This window comes from Episyrphus balteatus, chromosome 2 (assembly GCF_945859705.1).
Source record: "Episyrphus balteatus chromosome 2, idEpiBalt1.1, whole genome shotgun sequence".
NCBI lineage: Eukaryota > Metazoa > Arthropoda > Insecta > Diptera > Syrphidae > Episyrphus > Episyrphus balteatus.
This window is the reverse complement of record NC_079135.1, coordinates 77,713,763-77,741,476: the sequence shown is the minus strand read 5'-3', so window position 1 is coordinate 77,741,476 and position 27,714 is coordinate 77,713,763. Positions and strand designations below refer to the sequence as shown.

The following is a 27,714-nucleotide window of genomic DNA, read 5'->3' as shown; positions in this document are numbered from 1 at the left end:
AATTCATTCTACTCACTTGCTAATTTTTTCGGGGGATTATTTATATACAGAAGTTAATATTTTGAGCTAAGGTACCGGTAAAAAATGGCACAAATAGATTTTATGACATAGGTATTTTTCGTATATTCTTTTCACATGGAATTACTCTATTCTGTTACATACTAATGCTTTACAATGTAAAGTATTGCTGCAAACCAACAGGGAGTAACAGAAAAGCTGCAAGAAATTGAAAAGTATTCGTTTGCAGAACGATCTTTACATTGAAAAGCATTATTAAATAACAGAATAGCTGAAAAAATCGCGCGATTTTTTCAGCTATCCTGTTATTTAATAATGCTTTTCAATGTTAAGATCGTGCTGCAAACTAATGAAAAAACGCGCGATTTTTTAGCTATTCTGTTACTTACTAATGCTTTACAATAAAAAGTATTGCTGCAAACCAACAGGGAGTAACAGAAAAGCTGCAAGAAATTGAAAGGCATTCGTTTGCTATGTTTGCTATGCTATGCTTTTCAATGTTAAGATCGTGCTGCAAACTAATGCCTTTTCATGTAAAGACCGTGTAGTAAACCATCAGGGAGTAACAGAATAGCTACAAGAAATCGCGCGATTTCTTGCAGCTATTCTGTTACTCCCTGATGGTTTGCAGTACGATGTTTACATTGGACAGCATTAGAAAGTAACAGAATAACTGAAAAATCGCGCGATTTTTTCAGCTATTCTGTTACTTTCTAATGCTTTTCAATGTAAACATCGTGCTGCACTGCAAGCAAATGCCTTTCAATGTAAAAAACCATCAGGGATCATTGAAAAAAGCTTTAATAAGTAACAGAACAACCAAAAAAAAAAAACACAACAACAGTTTGAAACATCCTTGAGGAACAATTTTAAAAGTTCCGTCCATAAAGATGGTTCTGTTGGTTTTGGGGTGATATGTATTTCATTACCAAAAATAAATTAATTATGAAAAAGAAAAATTGGGGTCTTATTTCATTTTTCTAAAAAAGTTCAAAACAAGTTGGGGCCTAATTTCATTTATTTTTGGGGCATTTTTTTATTTCGATGGGGCCTTGTTTCATTGGGGCATATTTTCATTATGAAAAAATACCCCAATTTGGAGCCTTATTTCATTTTTTCTTTTGGGGCCCTATTTCCTGGGGCCTAATTTCGCGGAGCCTAGCTATCGGAGATTAACAAAGTGGCACTAATTTTTTTAACGATAACCAAATATAAACCCGAAATAATAAAGAACCACCAAATTAAATTCAATTAAAAATAAAATGAAAAACAGAAGAACAACAATAACAGACGTAAAAAAAGATAAGACGGAGAACAAAATTCAAAAATATATAAAAATTTTTAAATCTATACAAAAGGCCGCAGTTTTGGAATATAAAATATTTTAGGTTGACAAATGTTCCATAGACAAAAAAATAGAAAAAAAAAAATCATTTGATCTTTAAATAACGTATAGAAAAAACACCCTGTTTGCTACAGTTTATTTTTCAAATACATTTTATCAATAACGCTCAGCAAGTTTCTGAAGTAAATATTTAACTTCGACTTGACGGGGAAGTTATATTTTGATTTTATCTTTTGGTCGATGGAAAAAGTGTAAATAATTTCATAATGTTTGATTTATCATTAAGCGATTAGTGCGAAGAGTTATCAATATTATGTTTACTATCCGCTCGATCGATATAGTATACATAAAATTGATTCAAGTGGGTATAATATATTTGTTCAGTACATACAAAAAATTGATTAAACTCTAGCAAAACATAGTTAGATTAAAAAAATTATCATATCTGTTGTAGTAAATGGAAAAACAAATTTTAAGTCAGGTTTAATAATTTAACTATCATGGTTTATTTGAAACTTCTGTGCAAAACAATCAAAAAATTATAAAAAAGTTGACATTTTAATTGTACAATTGATTAAATGTTTAATAAAGGAATTCATTACACAATAAAAGAGATAATTGCATTGTCGTTTACATGAATTGAATAAAATTTTATTCGTGGTAGATGCAAGAGCAAAATTTTGCTTACTATCTTGATGATTTTCACATTTTTTATTTTTTTTTTATTTTACTATCAAACCTCTGATCTAAAAGCATTAATATTGTGAGTTGAACACAAAGTGCTAATTGATTTTTTTTTTTTGTGTGACAAAGCGACAAAGATGATTACGAAATATTTGCTGATTGCAAGTTGTGGTTAAATGTTTAATGTTTTCAAGCAATAGATAAGGATAGTGAAAGTACTATATTAAGTACTTTTCGTGCAAGGTACAGGTTCAAAGTAACCAAAAGAAAAAAAAAAACAGTAACTTTGTGATTTATTTACTTCATCGACATGTCGATAAAAATCTTAAGGCTCAAAATGGTATTGAAGAAAGTTTTTTTTTTCAAACAATTTTTATTTTTTTGTTTAGGGTAACCACAAATTGTTTATGCACTTGGAAATTTTCGATGAGTAACAAAAATAAAATATATAAAAATAATCGAATAAAACCACAAAAGCATTTAAAGTGCTTGATAATTTTTTTAAGTCCATACCAATGTATGTATATTGTATATTGATACCATCATTACTTACTTTGGTAGAAGACCGATGGTGTTGATAACATTTGATCAAACTGAAAGTATGATGTTCAAGAGCTTATGCTTTGGTATATTTTAGTTAAGTAGGGTCGAATAAAGAGGAATTATTTAAAATAGTAATCTGAAATCCAATCACATTATTTTAGCTATAAAAAAAAACTAGTATCTCTGTACCCTTATAAAAATACAGTATCCGAAAATCTCAAACATATTTTGTTTTATTGAAATTCTTGTTTTAAACACTCTCAAGATAAAATTTCAAAGTCTCTTTTGAACAAAAAAAAAAAAATCCTCTGTGTTTTTTTCTTCAAGAAAAAGGAATGTTTATAAATTATAAAAATGAAAGGACAAACTGGATTAGAATTGATGGATTGGGAAACGCGCAAAATATTGCTTAAGAGTTAAGACTTTCAGGAACAAAAAAAAAAGCAAAAAAAACTTTTTACTTTTGCAAAGTAGCCCTACTTTGTTGTCCTATTTGGCTAAACCAGAAATTGTTCATTACGTATTAAATCCCCGTTTGTTATTTAAAAAACTATTCCTGTTTAATTTATAAAATAAATTTTCGCTTAAAAATTCAAATTTTAAGATAGAATTTATAAAATATTTAACATTTCAATAAAAATACAATTCCATCATTTATATTTAAATTAAGAATATTTTTATTGAGATATAGATATGAGATATATGTTTTAATGCATTAATTTATTATTTTTTATTAATGAATACAAATGTATAATTAATAGTTGATGATTTCATAACAGCTAAATACTTATGTGTTATACAATTTATGCTTAAACAAACTAAACAAAGAACTTTTTTGTTTGAACTTTTATAACAAACAAATATTTTATTATAGTGTTTATAGTTTAAAGAAAAAAAAAATAATGTTTATTATTTCCCCTTTTAAATGATCATAATATGCTTTCGTCATTAATGGCATAAAGAATTTTAATTGTTTTAGTTATAATTGCTAATTGCGTGTTTTCATATTTTTGTTGTTAATTGTATACAAAAATATATTTTTTTTTTTTTTTTTTGATAGTTTGTCTAAGCAAGCTGAGGTGCTGAGGAGGATTTACTTTTATGATAATTAATTACTTTGTGTAGATACAATGTTTTAAAGAATTAAATTTTAATTGTTTACATAATCAATTAGAAGAGAATACACAAACACACACACACATTGCTCAAGCTGATAGTTATAATTGGTTGTTTTTTTTTTTTTTATTCCAATTGACTTATTATAAGTTAAGTTAAAATTATAGTCTTTAACTTCCAACCCGACATTTATGAACGTTTTTTGTATTTGTTTGAAAAGAAGATATAATTATTTAAACACGCCTAGATTATTTTCTTTTAGTACTAATCCTTTTCAGTAATTGATGTCAAAAAATACTTTGAGCTTAATATGTAAAAACTATGAAATCTAGAAAAATTAACTTAGAAGTCAAACAAACTTTTAAAATAATAAAACCCCACAAATGGAATATTTATGTATATTTAGTATAAACCATTTAGTCACAATCAAAAGCCTAATTATCTATCTATTGTATATCCGCATTGGAACTCCTTTGTTTGTTGCTTGACATCATAATGTATTAATTCTGTTTTTTTTTTTTTTTTTTTTTTTATTAATTATCGTGATCGACGATAAGTATTTGCATACTCAATTTTTATGTGAGTGTGTAATCCTTAAGACTCATAAATACAATGTCTGTTCTTTTGGCACAATTGTTTTTTTTATTATTCTTTTAAAAGGTCGCGTTGGCGTAAATCAGTTAATCTTTTCTTTGAAAATTAATTTTACTGTTGAGTGAATACATTTTTTAAGCTTCTGTCAACAAGAAAAAACCAACAATTAACTCGGTCTTAGACCAAACCCAAGCTGAAACAAAAACCAAAACAAAAAATTACATAATCAACGTTAGACATCAAGTATCCCACCTTTTTAAACGCACTTCACCTCTAGAATAATTGAACGTTACCCGCTGTCACACTAATGTCACAAGATGTTTGGGATTGCGTCATTATTTTGTTGTAGAGTTTCGGAATTAAAGTTGCAAATGACAAAAATTATTATTAATTTTACCGTAAATCACACCAAGCTGACAATTTTTAATGCAGTATTATCGTTACACATTAAAAATATAATTTTAAGAACTGATCCAAATTCAATTTCTTAGCTTGTTGGAGGTTCGCATCACGAGTTTTATAGGCTGTTAAGATTTCAAAACCTTAAGAATTAACATTTTTGTTTAAAAGTTGCAAAGTGGTAAAACACCGCTATTTTTTGTTTATAAATATAGAAATTAGAGAGTTAAACATTCACTTCAAAACTAAAAACTCTAGATGCAACGCTTAATCCCAAACTATACAGACGTCCGTATTGTGTAGACACGGTGCGGCTTCATAATAGTGATTTTCAGAACTGGTTTGCAGTATTTGTTTAATTACTCAACAATACGAACTTTGTACTGCGTTAAAGCCTAAGACCAGATAATAATCACAACCAACTATTTAGTATTCTAGAGATGCGAACTACTCTCGAATATTATCTGTCAGTCGTATTGTATCGTATCAAGCGAAAGATTCCTATATACTTTGAGTGGAATTGTATTTATTTTTTCTAATTATTGTCTGACTTATATAAGTCGTTAAAATCATTCATAAATCGTTTGTAATTAACAAAATGAAACACGAGTCCAATGGATCGCTCATATAGTGTAGTAGAGAACGAATGCGAAGATAGACTTTATGTCTCGAGATAGACAGTAAACGTTGCGTCAGTCGTTGCCGTCACATCGGTTGTCTTCGTCTTTATCGCTACTGACTGACGGATACTTATTGATGTGTGTTATCAGGACTTGCTTTCCGGTTTCGGTTTCACGACCTCTAGATATGCCGTAGTGCGTTTTAATGCGAAACCATTTTAAGCGTTGTTGATACTCGTAATGATATAAAAATTGATATTGTTTTTTCTCATCATCAAGCCTTTTGGAAGGGCAATAACATTTTTTAAGTAACATCAGCAGCACTTAAGTTTTAACGAAAAACTTGTTTTTAATTTGATTGTGGAATTCGTTTTTATTAAGTTTGATTTAAGTATATAATATAATCTGTTACTGTTAAGTTGTGCCCTTGCATTGGCTTAAGCAAATCTTTGTTGAAAAAGTGCTGTTTATATAAATAAATTCTTTTATTTCTTCAGGTACGTAGTTCAGAGGGTTTAGTGTTGCAATAAATTAGCCATAACACTATGTAGGTATACTAAAACTTGATATAAGTTTACGTTTATTTTATTCCATTTATTACATTTACAATTTAAGTTTAGGAATAAATTTCAACAGTTAACTGAAACCTATAGGTAAGGAGTAAGTAACCAAAAGCAAAACAACTCTTCTGACTCATAGGTCATATTGCTAATTTAATAGAGGGTTTGTTTTTATAAGCCGTAAAGGCTTCAAATTAATAGCTATTTTTACATCTTCAAGGCAATTCTAAATAATTCTTTTTAAAACTGAAGTCTTACTTTTCAGGAACTATAAAATTTAGGTTTGAATTATATTGCTGCCTGAACACATGTGTAGGAAGAAGGTATACACAAAGTAACTACTACCAAATAAATAAAATGTCTGTATACAAAACAAAGTTTGAAGAACAAACAACAACCAAGTGGAAAAGATATTTTCTTATTTATGAAAATTTATGTTTTCTACAATTTACAAGATAACAAACAATTTTAGAATCGTTAAAATTAGATAAACTCTCCAGTTAACAAACAGAAAGTTTTAAGCCAGTGTAAGTGTTTATGATACAGAAATAGGGTCGAGTTGAAGATAACGATATACTTTTTTCAATGCATCTGGTTATTTCATAAAAAAAACTGATTAAAAAAAAACAGCGTTAGAACAAATGGACAATTAGAGCCAAGAGGCGTTTGAACGATGTTCCCGAAATTAACTATTCTCTAAAAGATTGCCCGAGATTCATATAATTGGTGTTATACATTAAATAAAAGGATTTTACTTCAGCTTTGAACGTGTCTATCCCTTATCCCTGTTTCAAGTTGATGTGTTTTTTGAAACGTTTTGCAAAACGACCCAAGAACCTAAAGTTCTTAGCCAACAAAAAAAATGAAAAAAAAAAAAAACAATTCTTTAAAATAACTGGATCTGCAGAGAAAAAATAATGCCTGGTTTTTTTGACTGCATATATAATGATTAACTAAACCAGAAGTAAAGCTTTCCTTGACGTTATTTATTCCTTCTATTTATTGTCTTTTCTCGTAGAAAATTTTACTTTACAACTGAAATTTTAGGACCATAACATTAACGGTACCTGTCATAGGTATAACCAAAAGCGAAAACCAAATTTTTTCCAACATCGATCGGCTCTAACGATTTGATTAAAGTTTTTCAAATTTCAAAACAATGAAAACCGCATATCGTCGGTCTCATAAGAAAACCTCGTAACTCCACTTATTTTCAAGAATGACTTTTGAATGACATTCTTTAGAAAATATGTCAGCGGAGCAACCCAGAAAACCCGCGCACAGCGCGTTTCTTCCCAACTACTCTGTTGTTTGTTTACTCTTTCGTCTCTCCTGTAAAATTTTGATTTTGGGAGTTACGAGGTTTTCTCATGAGACCGACGCGACGATATCAAAATTTTTCAAACGTAGCACAGTGTGTCGTCCCCTTATGATTAATCACTTTTTTTTTTGTTAAAAATTAATATTTTTGCTATTAAAATATAATTAAGAAGTGTCAACTCATATGAAAACATATTTATCTTAGAAAATAACCCAGGTTATGTATTCAAAATAAGCTCCGAAACATGAGTACCTCGGAAATTAAAAATATTTTGAGGAATTTATGGGAATCTTTGAGAGTGTATATTTCACGTTTGGTAATTGTTTGAAAAATTTTGTTAATGTTATTTTGTTTATTTGAGTGTTGTTGTAAAACGTATAACAAAAAAAAATAAATTTATAAAATTATATATGAGTTATTAAAATTTCTTTGATAAATGGCCAAAAAAAAAAATTAATTTTTAAACTTAATTTAAAAAAAAAAACATATAAAATCATATCGATAATTTTTTATATTATTTTGCCTTAGGCCTATACTTAATATTGGCAAAGTTTGGTCTGCTTCTGTTTGCGATTACCAGAGATATTCACATTTATGTGCTACGAGTCAAGTACTCAAAATAATTCATTTTTTGAGAAACATCTTCAAGGGGATCACAAAAATGAAAAAATCGATGTTTTTAATAATTTTTAGCCATACACAAGTAACAAAAAGCTGTTTATGTAATTAAAAATATTTTAAATATTGTTTTCAACAAGAAAAAAATTATATTTTTCTGCATACTAAATTTTTAATATAATTACTTGACCCGGCCACGCTCTACTGTGTATTATAGCGTATTTACCAAACTCGCCGATATAAGAATTTACGAAAATGCAAATAAAACGTTATTTCAAAATTTGAAAGCGATTGACAAAAAACTATTCGAGATTTGCTATGAAACGCAAATAAACATACGATTTTTTTGTATAGAGAAGATAAACAAAACAAGTTGACTTCAACTTAAGATTTCTCAAAGTAGAAAAAAGATATTGAAAAGATTTAAACGGGCTTTAAAAGAAAACATTTATTTCTTTTAGAAACTGTCACAAATTTATTTAAAATAAATCACCACGCTCAAGAACATAACCTCAAAAACTGTTAAAAAACGACATTTCAGATTTTCTAACGGGAATATTTCAAAAACGTGATATGATAGAATTTTTCTGACTTCGGATTCGAGTTCAGCACACAAAAAACCTTACGAAAAGTATATTTTTGTTTATATATAAAAAAAAATTAATTTTGCTCACAAGTGGCTCCTTCAATAAATGTTAATTTCGTAAATTATACTAAAAAAAAGTAATAGGTTGTTTAATTTGTTAATTTGTAATTATTTTTTTATTCCTGCCATAAAAACATAAAAAAAAGATATTAAAACTCCAAAAACTTAGCTGCAAGTATTTATGATAAACTTTTGTATGGGCTCGACACACTGTGCGTAGTTACAAAGAATAACATTTTTTCTAAAAGTTAAGACTATAACAAATTTTTTTATCATTAATATCAACAGAGAAATAAGGTTTTATTTCTTCGATTGTCCCAAAAAATTGAAATTTCTTCGTCAAGTAAAAAAATCATCGCTTACACAATTTCTAACTGATTTTAATAAATAAAATCTAATTTGTTTCAGAAAAAATAAACTAAAACTGTTTAGCTGAAAACGGTCTCCGAAACGTAAATAAACGTGGAAGAAATGCTAAACTTTGTGATTCAATTTGAAAAAATCTACACCTAATTAGGTGTTTGAATATAAAAAGAAAATATTTTTATAAAGAACAAATACTCCTCTATTTAAAACTGTAAAAACATCTGAAATTGACCAAAGAATGACTTAGTAAAAAAAAATTGAGGCCTGAAAACATTGAAAAACGATTTTTTGACTAGTGTCATAATATGATGTACTCATTCATACCTACAACCTTTGATGGGTCACTTCAAAAGTAATAAACATCTTTTTTATTTTTTAACACAGTGCAATTCATTGTAGCTACAAATTAAAAAAAAATAAACATTTTTTTTATGTTGGAAAATATTATGAAATCATAACCCTACAACTCTATCTTCAACCTTATGTCTGGGGTCAAAAATAACCCCATTTTTTTTATTAATAATAAATAAATATATGTAGTTCATCAAATTCCTTATAACTAAAAAAAAATAATAATAACACACATGTACATAACATCCACAAAAAAAAAGAAAAATAGAACAAGTTTACTTCCCCAATAATTAAAACCGTTGCTTAGTCATTAATCAAGAAAACTGATTACATTCAAGCTTGTTAATAAAACACCCCAATTGAAGACAAAAATAAAATAACTTAAAAGCTTAATTTTGTGTCAAAAACATTTAACTTTTCAACCATTTTTTGATCTTAAACTACAAACAATTATTTAATCAATTAAAGTAGGTACAACAAATTTCGGTATATTGTATTTTTATTTTGAGCGAAGCGGAAGTTATTTCCTGTTTGTTAGATCGCAAAAGATTTAAACACACCCATTTGTCGCAAATCTTAAAAACTCCTACACAACATTATAATCTAGTAAGAGATTAAATTTGTTTGACCTCGGTTCTAAATAGCATGAGCTAAGCATGAGCTTTTTGTTGTCAGTTCACTTATTAAATACATTTTTCTTTCTTGTATTTAATTTTTTTTAATAAATATTTTATAACTAGGATAAATTTGTTTCAAACTATTAAGAATACCACTTTATAACTGAATTATTTTAACCATTTACCTACCCAGTTTTAACAAAAATAATCCCCCGAATTTAAGATTTAGTATGTACATATCTTAATTAAACTGAAGTCTATACATTGCTCCGCACGTGACAAAACGGTATACCACCTTTAACTAGAAATCTCTTTTCTCATTAAACTATTATGAACAAGCTAAATTATTTTCCATGGAACTAGGTTTAACAATTTAGTTGAAAATGGCAAAGTGTCTTTCATGGAAAATTTACATACGAAAAAACGAAAAAAGCATTCACTGTACCTATGAAGATGATCATTATGCAAACAGCAGCAGCACCAGCAGCGGGCGGGCGGCTAAAATAACGTTCTTTCTTTAAAGGTTATATCAAGAGTACTTGTGTACGTGAATACTTCACAGCCAACTCTCGTGGACCTTTTTCTTCATCACAGACTTTTAGTAGATAAAACTTATTAGTCATTCATAATGGGATGTCTTATTTGCTGGAAAAATACTTTTTTTCAACAGTAATCAACGCGACGAAATAGTTGGCAAGAACTTATTTATCCTTATCCCAGACAACATGGCGAAAAGTTCGATTTTTATCAGTTTTTTTTTCTATCGAGTCGAAAAAATGGAGATTGTGTTTTTTGTGGTATAAAATCATCTTTATTAAACAGAAATTTTACAAATGCTTTGGTCTATCCCTATGCATAGAAGCATTATATCAGTTGGTAGCGGACTAACTATTTAAAAGGCCCCATAAGTCAATTTGTATTATTTACATTTTTCATTACAAAAAAATGAGGAAGTAAGTCTCCTGTAGAAATAACGTTGTTAAGGGGGGAAATCCATCTGGAATAATTTTTTTTTAAATTTATTTTTATTGCTCAGAAAATTATTTTATCATCTGAAGAAGCTTTTTTCAGTGGTCGAATCTTTAAATGTTCCTAGATAGTCCCCAAACCCATGCGCTCCGAACCTACTTCAGTACAAAAACGAATACTTTAAACGCATTTTAGTCGAAACGTGTTTTTTTTCCGCGCCGCGCCGTGCAACGTAACTCGAAAACTAATGAAGCTATCGACGACGCCTCGCAAACTCGAGGCGTCAACTTTGAAGGGCTACAGAACCGCCATTTTGTTATTTTTTTACCTCAAAAAAATTATATCAACATTTCATAATTTCAATAATATCTTGTATTTTTCCGAATTTCAATAAATAATGCTTTTAGTTTTCCATAAAAAAATATTGAAAAAGCTGTAGTCCACAGGGATTACCCCCCCCCCCCCCCCTTAAAATTTACTACGGTAACAAACTAAGTAAGGAAATCGGTAATTAAAAATTGTAAAACAAAAAATTAAATCAAGGACCTCCAGATACCTATAACCTATAAGTTTGGCCCTGGGATAGACAGTAGTGTGGCAGCGCAGATGAAATTCTTGGCTTGATTGTTCTTTCTTTTCAATTTGCAATTTGAATTTTTTTTTTGTAATTAAAAGAAGAAAGAAAGAATAAAAACTTAAGAAACAACAAAAGAATATGATAAAAAATGACCTAGTTTTACATTGAGCAATTAAAATTGGAGTGCACTACGTCCATTACATATGTTATGTATGCAAATGCATATGCATTTGCATGTGCAATAACAATCCATGGCCAAGGTAACTTTTGTTTATAATGTACCCGTATGAACTCTGTGCAATTTCACTGTGGTACGTGTAATTTGGAATACTTTAAAAACTATAGTTATTTAAATTGATTTTAATTTGAATACAACTACTACGGTTAGGAGTTGGAATAAATATTTAAGCAAGAAAATTGTAGACTGTGTATATTATCCTATTTTTTTTACTGGTTGGGGAGAAAATAATAAAAGTATAAGTAGAAAAGTGACTCAAAACTGTAACAAAAAAAAAAAATGGGGGTAATATGGCCCACATGGTAATTGGTAACAAAAATAACAAATAAACAGATATTTTTAACAGACAATACAAAGATCGCAACTTTAAAAATGTTGCAAAACGGGTAGCATGATTTGCATGGTGAATATTCACCGCACCTATGGTGGTCCATATTAGCCGCATCACACGATTTTGAATATCTATGTATTTGAAACAAACTTTTTAAAACATATTCACTCAATTTTTAGGAAACAAAAATGGGAAATACTATATGTTAGAAGGAGAAAAGAAAAATGATCACTAACTTTTATTAAGTAGGTATGTAATTTTGATTTCACTTCTGACTCAACGAACTTGATGAACACTACTTTAAAATATTTATTTAACCATTTCATACCTTGAATATTAATTAAACTTAACCTTATAAGCAGACACTATACATTAGAAAAAAAATCTTAAACATTAAAATCACACCCTATTTTAAATCCCTCTGAGTTCAATTATTGAGTAAGTACGATTTTGTGCTAAAAAATATTACTCTGTAATTTATCTGTGTTGTTGACATTTCCTTAAAAGAATTAGTATCTACCAAAACAATTATTCAAATGAGAATTTAAGTCACGTTATACTTATTTGTGTAGTTAAACGTGGTAAGCTGTTCCATAATGTGTTAATTGATTTTATCTATATTTTACCTACACATGTTGGCACATTAGCAAATTGAGAAAAAAAAAATCGATGACAAAATAATGAGAGTTCTTACAAATTTTGGATGTCTCCAAATCTGTTTAAAAATGAAAAATATATAGACATTCATTAATATCAGTTTGAACATTAAGAACAAATAGCTTGGAAATGTCTTGCCTCATAGTAGTTCGTTTCGAGAAATCCAATTTCAAAATAAGTTAAAATTTAAATAATATTTTTGGCCAATATCATGATCAAAAATCTCAAAAGTATCTAAAAAATGTTTCTTTCTACTTATTGTCAAAACTTCATTTCGATTATGAAAGAATGATATAATTATAGTATCCTACCCAAATTTCTATCTTTTTTGGTATTTCTAGTGAGATTCCTATCTATATTTGCTTAAAATATGTTGATTTTTTTCATATTCGTTTGAGGATTCACACCCATGTCCTTCGGATGTTGATCTTCAACGGCAAAATATGATAAGCTCATTAAATTCTGATCTCGTATGCATTGTCCAATGGGGAATAAGAAACCGCGTAGAATTTAATGCTTCTAAAACACAATGCTGCTTACTATCGCCAAAACGAAACCCTCCCCCCTTGCCACTATTCATGAGTGGTACTTGCATCGAAGAAACTGAACAGCTTTCGATTCTAGGAATGTCCATTACAAACCACTTCCTGGTGGAATGAGCACATATTTGATGTCGCCAAAAACTCTGCGAAATGCTTAGGAAGATGTAAGAAATTTTTCACCCCTCCTGATCTAGCTACAATTTATAAAGCATACATTCGTCCAACGCTCGAGTACAATTCCCATATCTGGGCAGGTGCTCCTAAGACCCACTTGAGTTATTTGGACCGAATCCAAAATTGAGCTTTTAAAATGATAGGTAATAGGTCCATTACGATACAATCCCATCTCTCAAGCACCGCCGGAATGTATCATGCCTGTCCTTATTTTATAGGTATTTTTTTTTTATGTTTTTAACGAAATAGCTAGTTTCATTCCTCCCCTTAAGCAATTTAACCGTGATACTCGTTCTTCAAGGAATGCCCATCAGTTTACACTAGAATCCAATTTCGGACGTACCGTCAAATATAGAGATTCCTTCTTTAGTCGTACTACGAGAATGTGGAATGCATTACCCGCTTCAGTTTTTCCCTCCCATTTTAATGTTCAGAACTTTAAAACCAATGTGCATCGGCATCTCCTTTTGAATCCTTTCCACTTTCCCTAAAGCTCGTACTGTGTTTATATACATATTAAGGGTACCCAAAACCCCTTTATCTAAATGATTCATAAAATTTACTTACTTGAAAGTATAGTTTTCTAAATCTTCTTTTTTTCCAGTGGAAAGTATTACCACTTTGTAGGTATTTATTTTTGAAGTTCTAAGACCCCTATGGTTTCCTCCAGTTTAAATTTTATGGCAATAAAAAATCTACTAAATTCAAGGGCGACACAAATATTCTTGTGAACATATAACTTGTTTGCAAATTTGAAAAATTGAACCATTATTGTCTTCTACTTTTCTAGTAATTAACTTTGAGTCGTTGAATTTGTTAAATCAAACGAATTTCTATGTCGACACTCCATTCTATTCAAAAGAACCTTCATTTTTAAACTCCATATTTATTGCGTTTTTTGTTTCTAACAATAAAATCCAAGCATACAAAATATCCCAAGAATACATTCACTGTTACATATATTTCAATGAATAATTTACGATTTGGCTTTTTTTCTTCTTAAAGATCAAATAGAAGAAACCACAACTTTTGTCATGGTTCCCAGATGCCGCCACGCTATGACGACAAAATATCAATTCATCATCAAACCATATCATATAGTAGAAATAATATTATAAGGCGTGAAGTTATCTGGAAGTAATTTCCTCCTGGATCATGAGTGTTAATGGGGAATCCAGGCGTGATATATTATTATATCTTCATTATACATTGCCATCACTTCCGCTTGAGTCACTTGATTATGTGAAATTGACAAATTTAAAGCTATTGAGCTTTTATATGGCAAAATGTTGTATCTTGTGTTAAATAAGGAGAAAAATTAATCACATTTTAGGAAGATTTCATGGAAAAGTATGTCTTTAGAATTAATGTCTGAATATTTATACCACTTTTTATTGACTGCTTCTGGATGAGGGAGTTTGCTTTTAAAGTTCTATATTTTATTGTGGTTTTGAACTGAATCAGACAGAATGTATAATTGTAAGAAAATTATGTTACTACTTTTTCTAATAAATTTTAAAGAAAATCAATTTTTAATACCAAAGTTTTATTTTTTACTACTATTTCCATTTAGTAATTATTTTTATTTTTTTATTTCTAATTTCAGATGAGCCAAAACTAAACGCTGGCTCGTGGGAAGATCCTTTGCCCGTTTCAACGTCGACAACATCCATTACAACGGCGCAATTACATAATTCATCCCTGCGCCGACCGGATCCCCTGTGCACACGTTCATCGTACAACGGGATCCCCAATCAATTAATACTTCCTTCCCAACACCATCATCATCACAGCAAAAGCTGTGGCAGCCCATCCACTCTAGGTATCGGTGCCTTAGGTAGCGCAAGTGGAATTGGTGGTGGCGGCGTCGTTGGAAGTGGCAACAGTGGCGCCGACATTACATCAAACAATAGTTCCAGCAATTTGGTTGCAAGTAAATCTGAAACAGTTGTTGGATGTAAAAAACGCTTGGAACACACCCCCTCGGCCCGAACGATAAACAGTTCCGAAGATAGTTGGTGTTCGGAACGATCCGAACAAGATCTATCGTCCGAAGACGAAGATCAAGAAGAAGACGATCGATCGGAACGCAGTGTCACATCTAATACAGCCCATCAGCGCAATAGCCAACTTCGTTCGACATTCAATAAAGCCAAACAACATTTGTCATTTGACAAATGGCGTTCAAGTGGCGGAAGTGGTGGCTCAAACAACAGCAATTCGTCAACCTCCAATCATACTGTACAACATCATCATCAGCAACAGCAACAACACAATCTGCAGCAGCATTCATCTGCCGATAACATTAGTGCCAAAAGCAGCACAATGCCAACAGCCCATCATCATCACCCTGCGCAGGACATGACGACACCTGGCGAAACGCCAGGCGGACGTCTGTCGCGATGGTTCTCAATACGGCGAGGATCGTCCCATCAGTACGATGTGGGCGGTCGAGATGGACGTAATTCGTCGTCAAGCAGTATTGATACAACTGACGCTAGTACAATAGAAAATCATCCATCACCCAAAATAGCAGCAGTTGCATTGAATTCAGCAAAAATGCCAGAACTTCTTGAGGTAATTTTGAAAAATTCATCAATATGCACTTTTTAAAAACATGTAGCACTTAAAATTCTTTTAAATTTCAGAATGACGATGATACAACGCATGGTTTTGATTTGGATCTAATACTGCCACCTGGCAGTAGAGCCAATGGAACAGCTCGAACCCATACCAGACTGATAACTCCGATGCTACCGCCTGCCCCTCAAGGTTTGTCTCAGCAACAGCTTAAACGACGCCATATCGTTGCGGCTATTGTTCACAGTGAGAACTCCTATGTTGCCACACTTCAACGTCTAGTCAATGTGAGAATTTGTTTCATTCTTTTTTATGGTTTCTTGATTAATAATTTTTTTTTTCTTAATTTTTTTGTTTGGTTTGTTGTATTTTTCTGTTTTGAATTCTCTTGGTTTTTATTGTTTGTTTGCAAAAAAAAACCTTAATCACATAGATAAGTAGCGAAAAGTATCCAAATGCAGTTTTATTATTATTATTGTTTTGTTGTTCGTATTTTAATTGAATAGCACCCAAAATTTGAAGTGTTGAAAATCCGTGCCAAGAAATGACATCAAAATTTATTTCCCACTTGCCACAAATAATGAAAAGAAAAACGGCGTCAAGCACTGTGTACAGTGTACACTAGCATGTGGTTCCGCGAAACCATTAGTGGTTTTGTATTTAAATATTTTTTGTTGACAAAATTCGAATCATTGCATTTATAACAATAAAATTCAAATTTCTAGGGAAGTCCATTAAGCACCTAGCAAGCTAATAAATGAAAACTGTTTGGGATTGGATATAGGAAAATAATTTTCAAACTTAATATTGTTTAAAGTAATCTCATTTACAAAAAAAGTAAGCTTGCAAGTTAAGTCCATATTTTGTTTTAATCATTACAAATACCAAAGCTGTCTGTTTCATCTCTCAAACTTCGATTAGTACTTAAAGAGAAGTTTCTACTAGAAAGAAAAAAGAAAAACGGTTGCCACATTGTCATTTATGACCAAAATTGGTCATTTTTTATTCACTTGGTCCCTTGTTCACTTTTTATTCAATTTGGTAATTTTTTCTGAAGAAATGAACAGACTCTATCAGCCGCCATATCCTTATTTTCCAGTGAAAATTTTTCCACCCGAAATATTTTTGTTCGACTAGTTTCTTGTGTGCCAGCAAAATTTAAGTGAGAAACGAGCTCTTGAAAAATTCAAAACACGGGGAATTTTCAAAACGTGAACTACTTTTCGCCCAGAACCCAGAATAATTTAATTTTTCCGGGTGGAATCTTGTTCACGTGAAAGCCCCGATATCGCTTTATAACTATGCATTTTCAATTTTCATGTCCTCATGTTAAAGGATGCCATGTGTTGGATATAAAAATAAATATATAAAAAAAATTACTTCTTCGTCCAGAAGAACAGGGAATTTTGTTTGAATATATTGAAGATGTTTTTATGGGAAACAAAGCTGAGAAACTTGTAATTTTAAACAGTCAATTTTTATCTAATCATTTTAAGAAACAGGAATGATCTCCATGTCAGAAGTTTAAGTTTTAATAGAAAGTTTTCCCAGTTTCTTTTTTGGCAACAACTTGTCCTGAAAAAGTATAAAATCACCACGGACTGAAAAATTCAAAAATTATTTTGGTCATTTTTAGTTGTGTTTGGTCATTTTAATTCACAATCTTGGTCACAATTTTTATTTTGAAGTGGCAACTGTGCTTTAAATCCTAAGGAAAAGTTACCAACCTCGATTTAAGACAATATGATTAAAAGTTAAATCCATTATTTAAACTAGCAAGGATTCCTTTTAAAGTCACAGTTTGTTAGCATATTTAGTTTTGGCGTTTGATTATTATTATTTTCTTTGTTTTTCAAATTCGTGTTAAAAATGTCCAAAGTCTTGGAAAAAATTTCCAAGACAATAGAACAAAAAAAAAGAACCAACAAAATTTGGGAAGCTTTTTCAATATAATATCTTTAAATTTATCATTTCAAGATCTTAATAGTAGAGATTTTAAACTAAAAATTATGTTATCCATAACAACTACATTAATATATGTACATTAATATATTTTTAAATAAAACTGCATTTGAATACATTCTTTATCAAGCTAAATTTATAAGTTCGAAAAAAATTGATTTTCATAAAATATCATTCAAAAATGACTTCATTGTTTGTTTTCTTTTTTGTATAATTTATGCATCTAAGTAATTTTATGATTTCTCATTTTCATGAATATTTAGTTTTTATACTTTCATTTGCATTGGAAAAATCCCTTTTATTAATTGATTGTCTTTTTGTTTTTCAATAAAACACATTTTAGTGCTCCCTTCGACTAGAGGGTTTCTAACTTGCTAGTCTTACCTCACCTAACTCCCTTTACATTCTTTAATAAAAAAAACTAAATTCGTTCCTTAAAAAAAAAGAAAGCAACTATAAATTCAATAGAACCTAAAATCGATTTTATAATTGAAAAAAAAATTGTAACCATTCAATGTGAAGGAAATACTCAAAAGGACTCTCGTTGAGAGCTTGCAGGCATTTGCCTTAAACTGGAACAAAGCCAGCTTTTCTTTAATACTATACCTTTTCCTTTTGAATTGACCTTTCTTTAATTTTTCTTTTTGTTTACATTCCATTATTCCTATATCGATCGATATTTTAACGAAATAAAACTAAAATGTGTTTTTATTGGATTTTTTTTTGTTTTATTCAAGATTATTAATATTTTACTTAAATAGCTGATTACAATTGATTTGAAATTTAATTTTTTTCCATGCATTCTCCACCCTCATTACTGCTCATATTAAAAAAATAATCCAATGTTCGTGTAAATGGTAGCCGTAACCACAACCCAACCAATTTCTTAACCATAATAATTATACATAAATGATAGAACGTGTAAATATACCTAAGTAATTTGTTTGTAAACTCACACATAACATTCATTCAGAACCTAAGATAACTCAATACAAAATAAAAACAAAATTAATAAGAAATATATATTATTTTTATTTTTTGTCAATTCAGGATTACAAAAAACCCCTCGAAGAAAGCAGTCCACCAGTATTGAGTAGTTCAAAAATCTCCACCCTATTCCATCGTCTGCCCGACATTCTACAATCGCACAAAGTGTTTCGCATAACGCTGGCCGAATGCGTACGCAATTGGGATCGTGACGAAAAGATCGGCGATGTATTTGTGTGCGCCTTCAGCAAGCCCCAGATTTTGGAAGTATATAGTGGATTCATAAATAATTTCTCATCGGCAATGGAATTAGCCAAAATGGAAGAGAAACGTAAATCCGCATTGGCGGATTTCTTCAAAGTCAAACAAATTAGTGCTCATGATCGACTTTCATTTTTTGGCTTGATGGTCAAGCCAGTGCAAAGATTTCCACAATTTATCTTGTTTCTACAAGATTTGCTCAAATATACACCACAAGGCCATCATGATCGAATGTCACTGCAATTGGCTCTGAGTCAATTGGAGTTGTTGGCAGAGATGTTAAATGAACGTAAACGAGAAGCCGAACAGCATCAGGGTTTCAAGGAGATGCTGGGTCATATAAGTGGCACATTTAATACACGTTCGTTGACTTCAAGTGATAATAGTCGACCAAGGTATCTTTTGCGAGAAGATAACGTCACACATATGGAATTCAATCAGGCTGGTTTCATTGTTAAAACGAAGCAAAGACGATTGTTATTGTTAAATGATAAGGTTATCTGTGTTTCTGTTGCACCGAAGCAATCACATGATTTTGGTGCTACGGAAAAGCTGTCATTTAAGTGGATGTACCCAGTGACCGATGTGGAAATTATTGATAATAGTACTTCGGCAACATTGTCAAGGATATTGACCGCAGGTAAGATTTAATTTATTGTATAGTTCTATATTCAATATAAAAATTACGTAAAATTGGGATTGGCAGATAAATTTTATTGGGAGATTAATTTTTTTTTTTTTTTGTGATTTTTTAACTAAAAACAAAATTGAGATGACTTCACCAGTTTATTACTGTTGTTTTCGTAAAACTGATACTTCTTATTTTCCAACAAACTTAGTGGCCTATTTCTCCTCAAGCTACATCAACGACACAAAATTCAATAGATCCAAGGTATTGAACCTTGAAAATACTTTTCGTGGTCGAAAAATTTCAAAAGCTTTTAAAAATTCCCTCTGAGGCCCACAGGGACGCATCTATTGATTTTTTTTAATTCGTAAACTTGCATCTTCAACTAGATATCATGTCACGTAAATGTACAGACGATCTTGCATGTTTGCTTTGTATACACTCAAATCATAACATGCTTTAGGAAAAAATGTTTGTTTTTCTCAATAAATCAATTCCGCTTTATACCACTGCCCCAATGTTTATTTGAAATTTTCTTTGACTGACTTCCTTCAATATTTTACTGATCTCAATTTCTTCGCAAATCGCACACTTGTACTCAGATAAAAGCTACCTGATTTCACTAAAGATTCAATTGCATTTGCTTTCGCATGAAACGTGATCACTTGTGTGCTTATAATGTAGTTAATGAACGAAACAAATGTGATGGATAAAAAAAACAAACAACGCATAAGATCATTGCCCTTTGGTTATAAATTTTTCAACAAAAAAAAAATAAGTTTAATTATATTAAGCAAAATTCAATAAAAAAGATCTAAACCTAGGGATTTTTTTTTGCACATTCATAGATATCCACTATCCACTTACGACCTGCATTAAACGTTCATGTAATTGAGATTACCCGGTGGCAAAATGGTGGTTAAGTAGTTTTATACTACTTGTTATTTCCTATTCCTATACAGAGGTTGAAACTTTATGATGTCAATCGAAACCACAAAACGTTTATGAAGTAGGTACCTATTTTATTGTCTTTCTTCACTATCGACTCAAACCTTCTCCAACCCTTGATATAAAAATTAGTTCAAAAGCCAAAAATTCATAGTTTTCATGAAGAGATATGTATATTCCTCTGAAATTCTATTTTACTTAATTTGGAACAACGTATTCATTAAGAATGTTCACATTTTTAAGGACATAAGTACATTCTTGCAAAAGTAGAAAAGTGCAAATTGCTTTAGCTCTGCATTAAAGTTCCAATCTTTGTTTTTGCTAATTCTCAATCTTCGTAATGATCTATCTCGTTCATGAAACATACAGGAATACATTTTTAATCAACGTCATTTCTTGAACAGAAATTAAGTAAGACAAGTAAAGCGAGTAATAAATGTTTTTTTTTTAACTTAATTTCCAGTCAGTTTTCCAAAAAAAATTGCTTAAATTGAAAGGGTTTTTTGTGAGAGGAAAGGATTATGCAGAATGGTCCAAGTCTTCAAAGAATTAACGAAATACCTAAAATTCACGGCCCTGGTTTCGGGACGTTGGGCATGTTTAACCTTGAGATCATGCCACCTCTTAAAATAATTTAGGATATTTTGCATTTCATTTTTCCTTCATCAAGCGGACTACCATTGTTACTTTTTTAAAAACTTCCATGGAGTCGATCACGCTCTGTCTTTAGGCAGGTTCATTATAAGCATAAAAAATTAAGTCGCATAAAAATCTTCACTTAAAAAAGCTCCATTTTCTTCATGGAACTCTAATTTATTGTCTTCATTGCACCATGACATAGAGCTGATATTGATATTTAAAATAAGTGTTTTTCTATTCTTCAATTCCAACGAAAGTCAACAAAGAAGAGTTTAATATCACGGTGATGGTGCTACAAGCTTGCCCTCGTATCTTTTGCGATTCGTTCGCCACATTTACCTGCAATTGTGTTTAGTTCCGCTTATTCAAGTAAAACCTACCAATGCTTGATTGCTCTAGAGGTGGCTCAACTCAATGTGCGATGGTGCGGTTAATAATGCCAAATGTCAGTTACACCTCGTACGCAATAAACGTAGACACACACATAGCCTTGTCTAACAGATCGAATTACAATATTTTTTCCTCTTCAAATGTGTGTTGCACTTCCAACTTTATATCAACATATTTGAAATAATGAAATTTGATAATAAAATTCCATTAATTCCGTATTTCCTTTCTTCCATATTCTCAAATTCAATCAAACAGGTCTAAATCGAGGAGGAAGTCTTAAATCGAATAGCAGCTCATGCAACAACGACTTGCAAGCCACAATACTCACAAACGGTGCCGACAATCTATGCAATGAAATGAGCACACTAATGTATGACTATGAAGTGATCTCCCGTATCCATGATCTCGTTGGCAGCCTAAAGGGCAACTACAAAGAGCTTAATTCGAATACGACACGAAATCTCTTGAATACCATCCAGGGATCAATTCAGCGCAAAGACGAAGAAATGGCTTGGGTTGATTCGTGTTGCTTGCAGCTAATTGCACGCAATAAGTCAGGCAAGGAGGAGACATTCACATTCCAGACACAAAATCCTGCGGTAAAAAAGGAATGGATCACCGAGTTGCGGCTAGCCCAGCTGGCCTTGGATACGAACAATTCACCGGCATGGGAATTAACTGAGCAACACCATGACCAAAAGACTTCATCGACAAAGATGCCACTTTTTGTTAAAGCAATGCCTGTCTTCAAGTCACAGCATCAAACGGAGGTAAGTTCTCTATTTTGTTTTATTTTTTTCAATACCATGTGACGTCATTTTTTTGTTTTCTTCTTCAAGGTTCGCTGTGGATGTTACTACAGCATCGCCAATGATACAAAAGTGGGAACAGCTCGCAGGCGTTTTAAGAAACAAAACTACCTTTGGGTGTGTACCAGTGATGGTACCAGCAGCCACATAGCTGTCCTCTCGCAACATCACCAGCAGGCTGGAAATCTCAAGGATGTGGGCTCTTTTGATTTGGTCGAGACCCAAGTCAGCAGTATGGAGTTTGTCAAAGGTCTGGAAAACTGCAAAACCAAGGAAGAGCACAATAGCCTTTTGGGCGATCTCATCTGGATGGGCACAGATAGTCGACGTATCCTTATTTACTCAGCCTTGAATCCAGAACAAGAGGAACAATTGGGCTGTTGTGTTGTTCCTGCGGTAGTTGTCAAAATATTGTATCATTTTGACTCGGTGTTTGTTGCCTTGTCGAATGCGACATTGCTAATTTATCGTCGTGCTTATGATGGTGTTTGGTTACTGAAGGAACCTCAAGTCGTGCAATTGGGTGACAGTGCATTGCCTGTATCAAGTATTTTGCCTATCAACATGAATATCTATGCAAGTTGTGCGAACCGAGTCTACGTTCTCAATGCTTTGACTGGTGACATACAAAAAAGCTTTGAAGTCCAACATGGAGCCACGCAACAGGTTAATTTGATGGCTCATTCCGGAATCGGTCTATGGATTTCCTTGAAGAATTCATCGATATTGTGTCTTTATCATACAGAAACGTTCAAGCATTTGCAGGATATAAACATTGCAGCAAGTGTTCTCCGGAGTAAGGGTACCAAAAAAGAGAGTGTCAATAATAATTCAATTTACGTGACAGCCCTAATGGCCTGTAAGGGTCTTTTGTGGGTTGGAACAAATGTTGGAATTGCTGTTACAATCCCCTTGCCACGTCTAGAAGGTGTTCCGATTATAAGCGGAGGTGTCAGTATGTCGTGCCATGCTCATTTTGGTCCAATTACTTTCCTATTGCCATTAGTAGCCAAACCATTTTCAAACTACAAACCACCTCTGCCTGTTGTATTACCAATGGAAGCACCTCAACAAAATATGGGCGATGATCTTATGCTACCTGCTATTGATTCTGATAAAAAAGATTCTGAACTTGATGATTCGGTTGTAATTTTGCGAAGAGATTTGAAAGATGACTCTTTGAATACAAGCATGGATCAAGAATCACCAATTCGAGGAAAATTGGAGAAGCAAAACTCACTTGATCAATCGTTTTCAGCAAAAATCCGAGCTCAATTAGCAAATAGTCCAGCGTTAAGTCGAAAACGCTTCCGTGACGCTCTAACCGATGTATCTAGAATGTCTAAAACACTTCCTCGCGGACTGGGTTCGGCTAGCTTCTTCAATGCGTCAATGCACTCGAACACATCATCGATACATCACACTGATCATGGATATTGTGACGTGTATGGCCTCTATGGAAAATTGATATTTGTCAAAGAAGACTATGATGCCGAAGAAGGTGCCCAGGGTAATTTGATGGACATGATGTATGAAGGTATGCGAAGATCTGATCCTGAACTAGCTGCCATTCCTGGTAAAGTCAGCACTCTAGATCGACGTTTAAGAATGAAAGCCAGTCGACCTAGATCCCTTGATTTGTCCAATTGGTCTGTTGACTCAAAGTCATCAAGTTTGTATACATCTTCAGGCAGTGAAGAAAGTATGGGCATTCGTTTGTTCGGTGGTCGAAGTGTCTCCCGCAACAGTAGCAGTGCCAGTCACAAAACATCCGGAAACGGAAGCGATTTGGGTAACATTTCTGAAAATGGTACAATCACAGTTGATGTACATCACAGTACGCCAAAGAGTGACGACAACTTCAAAATCCCTCTCAGCGTTTCTGAATCAACTTCAAAAACTACATCTAAAACTGGCCAACATACGATGGCCGCTGCTGCTAGTGCGACATTGAAACGAAAGAACAAAGCCAATGCAAAGAACGCAGCAATGAGTGTCGATGGTCCGAGAACAATAATTACATTGATGGGTGGACGTGGCTATTGGCGTCATGTTTGGTATAACAATTCGTCACCAAGTGCGAAAACAACAGGAACAACCAGTGGAACTTCAAGTACAATATCAAGAGTAGCAAACTCGAATGATGCACATATTGTTGTGTGGGAAAAGAAATTATAATCCACGGCTAGGCCAGAATTGTTTGGCCATCGTCTGGGATTGAGGGGACTTAGGGTACGATTTAAATGATAAAACTATCATCATAGTCTTTATAATTTTTTTGGTTAAAAGGGCTTTTATGAGGAGATTTAATGTTCACAAAGCAAAATACGTTTTGTTTGATTCCAGTGAGATATTTCTTATTTTTTTGTTGGTTTTAATTGAAAACCTACGTCGACGAATTGTATACAATTTTCGATCATAAGGGTCCAAGTAAAAATATGTTGACTACATATCCTGCTTTTATTTTGTGATAAAATTTAATGAAATTTTATTGAAATAATTGCATTTTTTTCTTTTTTACCAAGCACAAACGCAAACTGTATTCTCCTCCTCGTGAATGCCCAAACTTTGTACAGAAACAATTTAAGCACACAGAATGTAGATATATCTATCATTTTCAATTTAACATGTAATTGCTTCACAATAGATAGTAGTTATAAAATCTAAATATATTCAAAATATTTACTGTTATTTTTACAAATTTTTTTTCACCAATTTATAAGCTTTTTGTAAATATTGTAAAATTGCAAACCATGAAATTTGATTTTTCATTTAAACAATTTTTTTTACAAAAATATAAACATACCTACATAAATATGTCTCGTTTATATATAAAGTTAAATAAATACAAACAAAATGGCGCATAACAAATAACTAAAATGTGGTTTTTATGGTCGTTTTGCATACAATATCTACGAAATATGTTAATTTTGTGTATTTAAATTAAAATACAATTTACAAAAAATGATAAAATATATCAACAAATTTTGTTAAACAATTGCACACATAACAACAAATATTTTTGAATACCTAGTTTTTTATATCAAGAAGAAAAAATTATATATATATATATATAATTATAGAACTTAATTTTGTTAAATAAATAGTAATTATACTTTTAAAATATTGATAATAAATACTAAGTTATGTATTAGTTTTTGTACTCGAATAAAAAATGAGAGATAAGTTTCTTACCTTGTGTTTCTTAATCTAAGATTAGAGTTTATTTTTGATTTTGGATAAAAGTTAAAAAATATTTTTAATTTTCTTCATTGATGGTAACTTATGTTTTTTTTTTAAATAAATAATTACATTTTTGTTTGTTCAATCCTTGCAAGCATTTAAGGACACAAGAAAATAAACAATACATTGGAATTGAACTTTTAATTTGTGTTTTTTTTCTTCATTTATTAGAAATATTAAAAAAATATATATAAATTTATTGATGTATAAGATGTTAAAAGAATAATAAAAACAAATAATATAATATAATTATATAGTTGTATACATTAAATAGAAACAGAAAAACAAGATATTTCATTTGGTAATTACATTTATTATTAAAAGAAAATAAAAACAAAAGAAAAAAACGTTATTGTTGTAAATTAATATAATGCAAATCACATCATTGAAATTATAAATACAGAACAAAATCATATACTATTCAAAACAAATATTAAATAAAATTGCATATAATGATATGAAATATTATTATCACATTTAATTATGAATAACAACAATTAAGAAATAAAACAAAATCAAAAAAGTATAACTGTTGTCTTTTAATTTAGGGTTAAAATGGCCTATATAATTGTGAATATTTGATACTTAGCACAATCCATCAAAAATCTTGCGAAACAAAAATGCATTCTTATAAATTTCCACTTAAGAACGATTCCGGAAAAATCCAAGGTTGGTAAAAAAATAATGAATTTAAAGCAAATTTCCTCTAAATACAGAAAGAGAGACATCAAAAGAAATGGCTCTTGAGCTCTATTCTGACTGTATCACAAAAGTTTCTTTGCAGAGTTATTTTCAATATTCCATTCAGAGGCTGAAAAAACAAAAAGACATAAGTCTCGAAAAAAGTTTTTGTTAAAATATATGAGTTCATAGTAATCGGGGGCATTTGCATTAGGTACAAAAATTGCAAATCAATTTTTTTGTTGAATTTTCGAAAAAATCCAAGGCTAACCCCTTTCCGAAAAATAATGCATTTTAAAAAATTTCATCTAAATGCAGAAAGTGAGATATCAAAAGAAAGGGCTCTTTGAGCTCTAATCATGACTGAAGAACAATAGTTTCTCTGAGGTCTGGTTGCCGAGTTATTTCGAATCTTACATTTGGAAGCAGATATCCTTGGATCAAAGACTCGAAAAAAGTTTTTGTTGAAATATATATGATTCCATAGTAATCGGGCGTTTGCATTAGGTACAAAAATTGCAAATCTATTTTTACTTGCGATATAGGGCAAGTTTAGGATTCGTAAAAAAAATCGAACTCGAGATAACAATTTTACATGACATTACGATGATGGAGAATGCCAAAAAAGTGGGTCCGGCAATTCTGTCTGTCTGTCTGTCTGTCTGTCTGTCTGTCTGTCTGTCTGTCTGTCTGTCTGTCTGTCTGTCTGTCTGTCTGTCTGTCTGTCTGTCTGTCTGTCTGTCTGTCTGTCTGTCTGTCTGTCTGTCTGTCTGTCTGTCTGTCTGTCTGTCTGTCTGTCTGTCTGTCTGTCTGTCTGTCTGTCTGTCTGTCTGTCTGTCTGTCTGTCTGTCTGTCTGTCTGTCTGTGTGTCTGTGTGTCTGTCTCTATCTGGAGCTGCAGCCTAAACGATTGAAGTGATTTTCTTCAAACTTGGTAGTTAGCAGTTTTTGGTGATTCCCTAGAGGGGAAATTGAAATTTTTTTTTTATGACCAAAACTAACGGTACCTGCCATATAACGGAAATAGAAAAGTTAATTTTTTTCAAAAACGGCTCTAACGATTTTGATTAAAATTTTTGTGTGTAGTACTACACATAAGAGCCAACTTTTGAAATAAAAAAAATATTTTTTGTACCGTTATTAACGGTACCGGTCATAGAACGGTTTTTTTCGTTTCTGAATATCTCGTACAACATTAACCCTATTTAAATGAAAATTTTTATACAAAAGTGTTTAAGTAAAATAATATTAAAATTTTATAAAATTTTCAAAAAACGCGTTTTTGGTTTTTTAAAAAATAT

At 31.3% G+C, this 27,714-nt stretch overlaps 1 protein-coding gene across 4 annotated transcripts in view; it reads left to right on the top strand.

Moving 5' to 3' along the window:
* Nucleotides 1-25,531, top strand: part of LOC129910538 (rho guanine nucleotide exchange factor 10-like protein) — a 303,729-nt gene extending 278,198 nt beyond the window's left edge. For 2 of the 4 annotated variants that reach the window (XM_055987964.1, XM_055987963.1), the window contains exons 2-6: nt 14,893-15,863; nt 15,935-16,153; nt 18,879-19,716; nt 21,937-22,451; nt 22,521-25,524. In XM_055987964.1, coding sequence (XP_055843939.1) covers nt 14,893-15,863; nt 15,935-16,153; nt 18,879-19,716; nt 21,937-22,451; nt 22,521-24,668 — 4,691 coding nt within the window. In that variant the 3' untranslated portion in view covers nt 24,669-25,524. Of the gene's footprint in view, nt 1-14,892; nt 15,864-15,934; nt 16,154-18,878; nt 19,717-21,936; nt 22,452-22,520 lie in introns of all 4 variants that reach the window. The other 2 variants (XR_008771521.1, XM_055987962.1) reach the window with 2 other exon arrangements.
* Nucleotides 25,532-27,714: the final 2,183 nt, after the last annotated feature.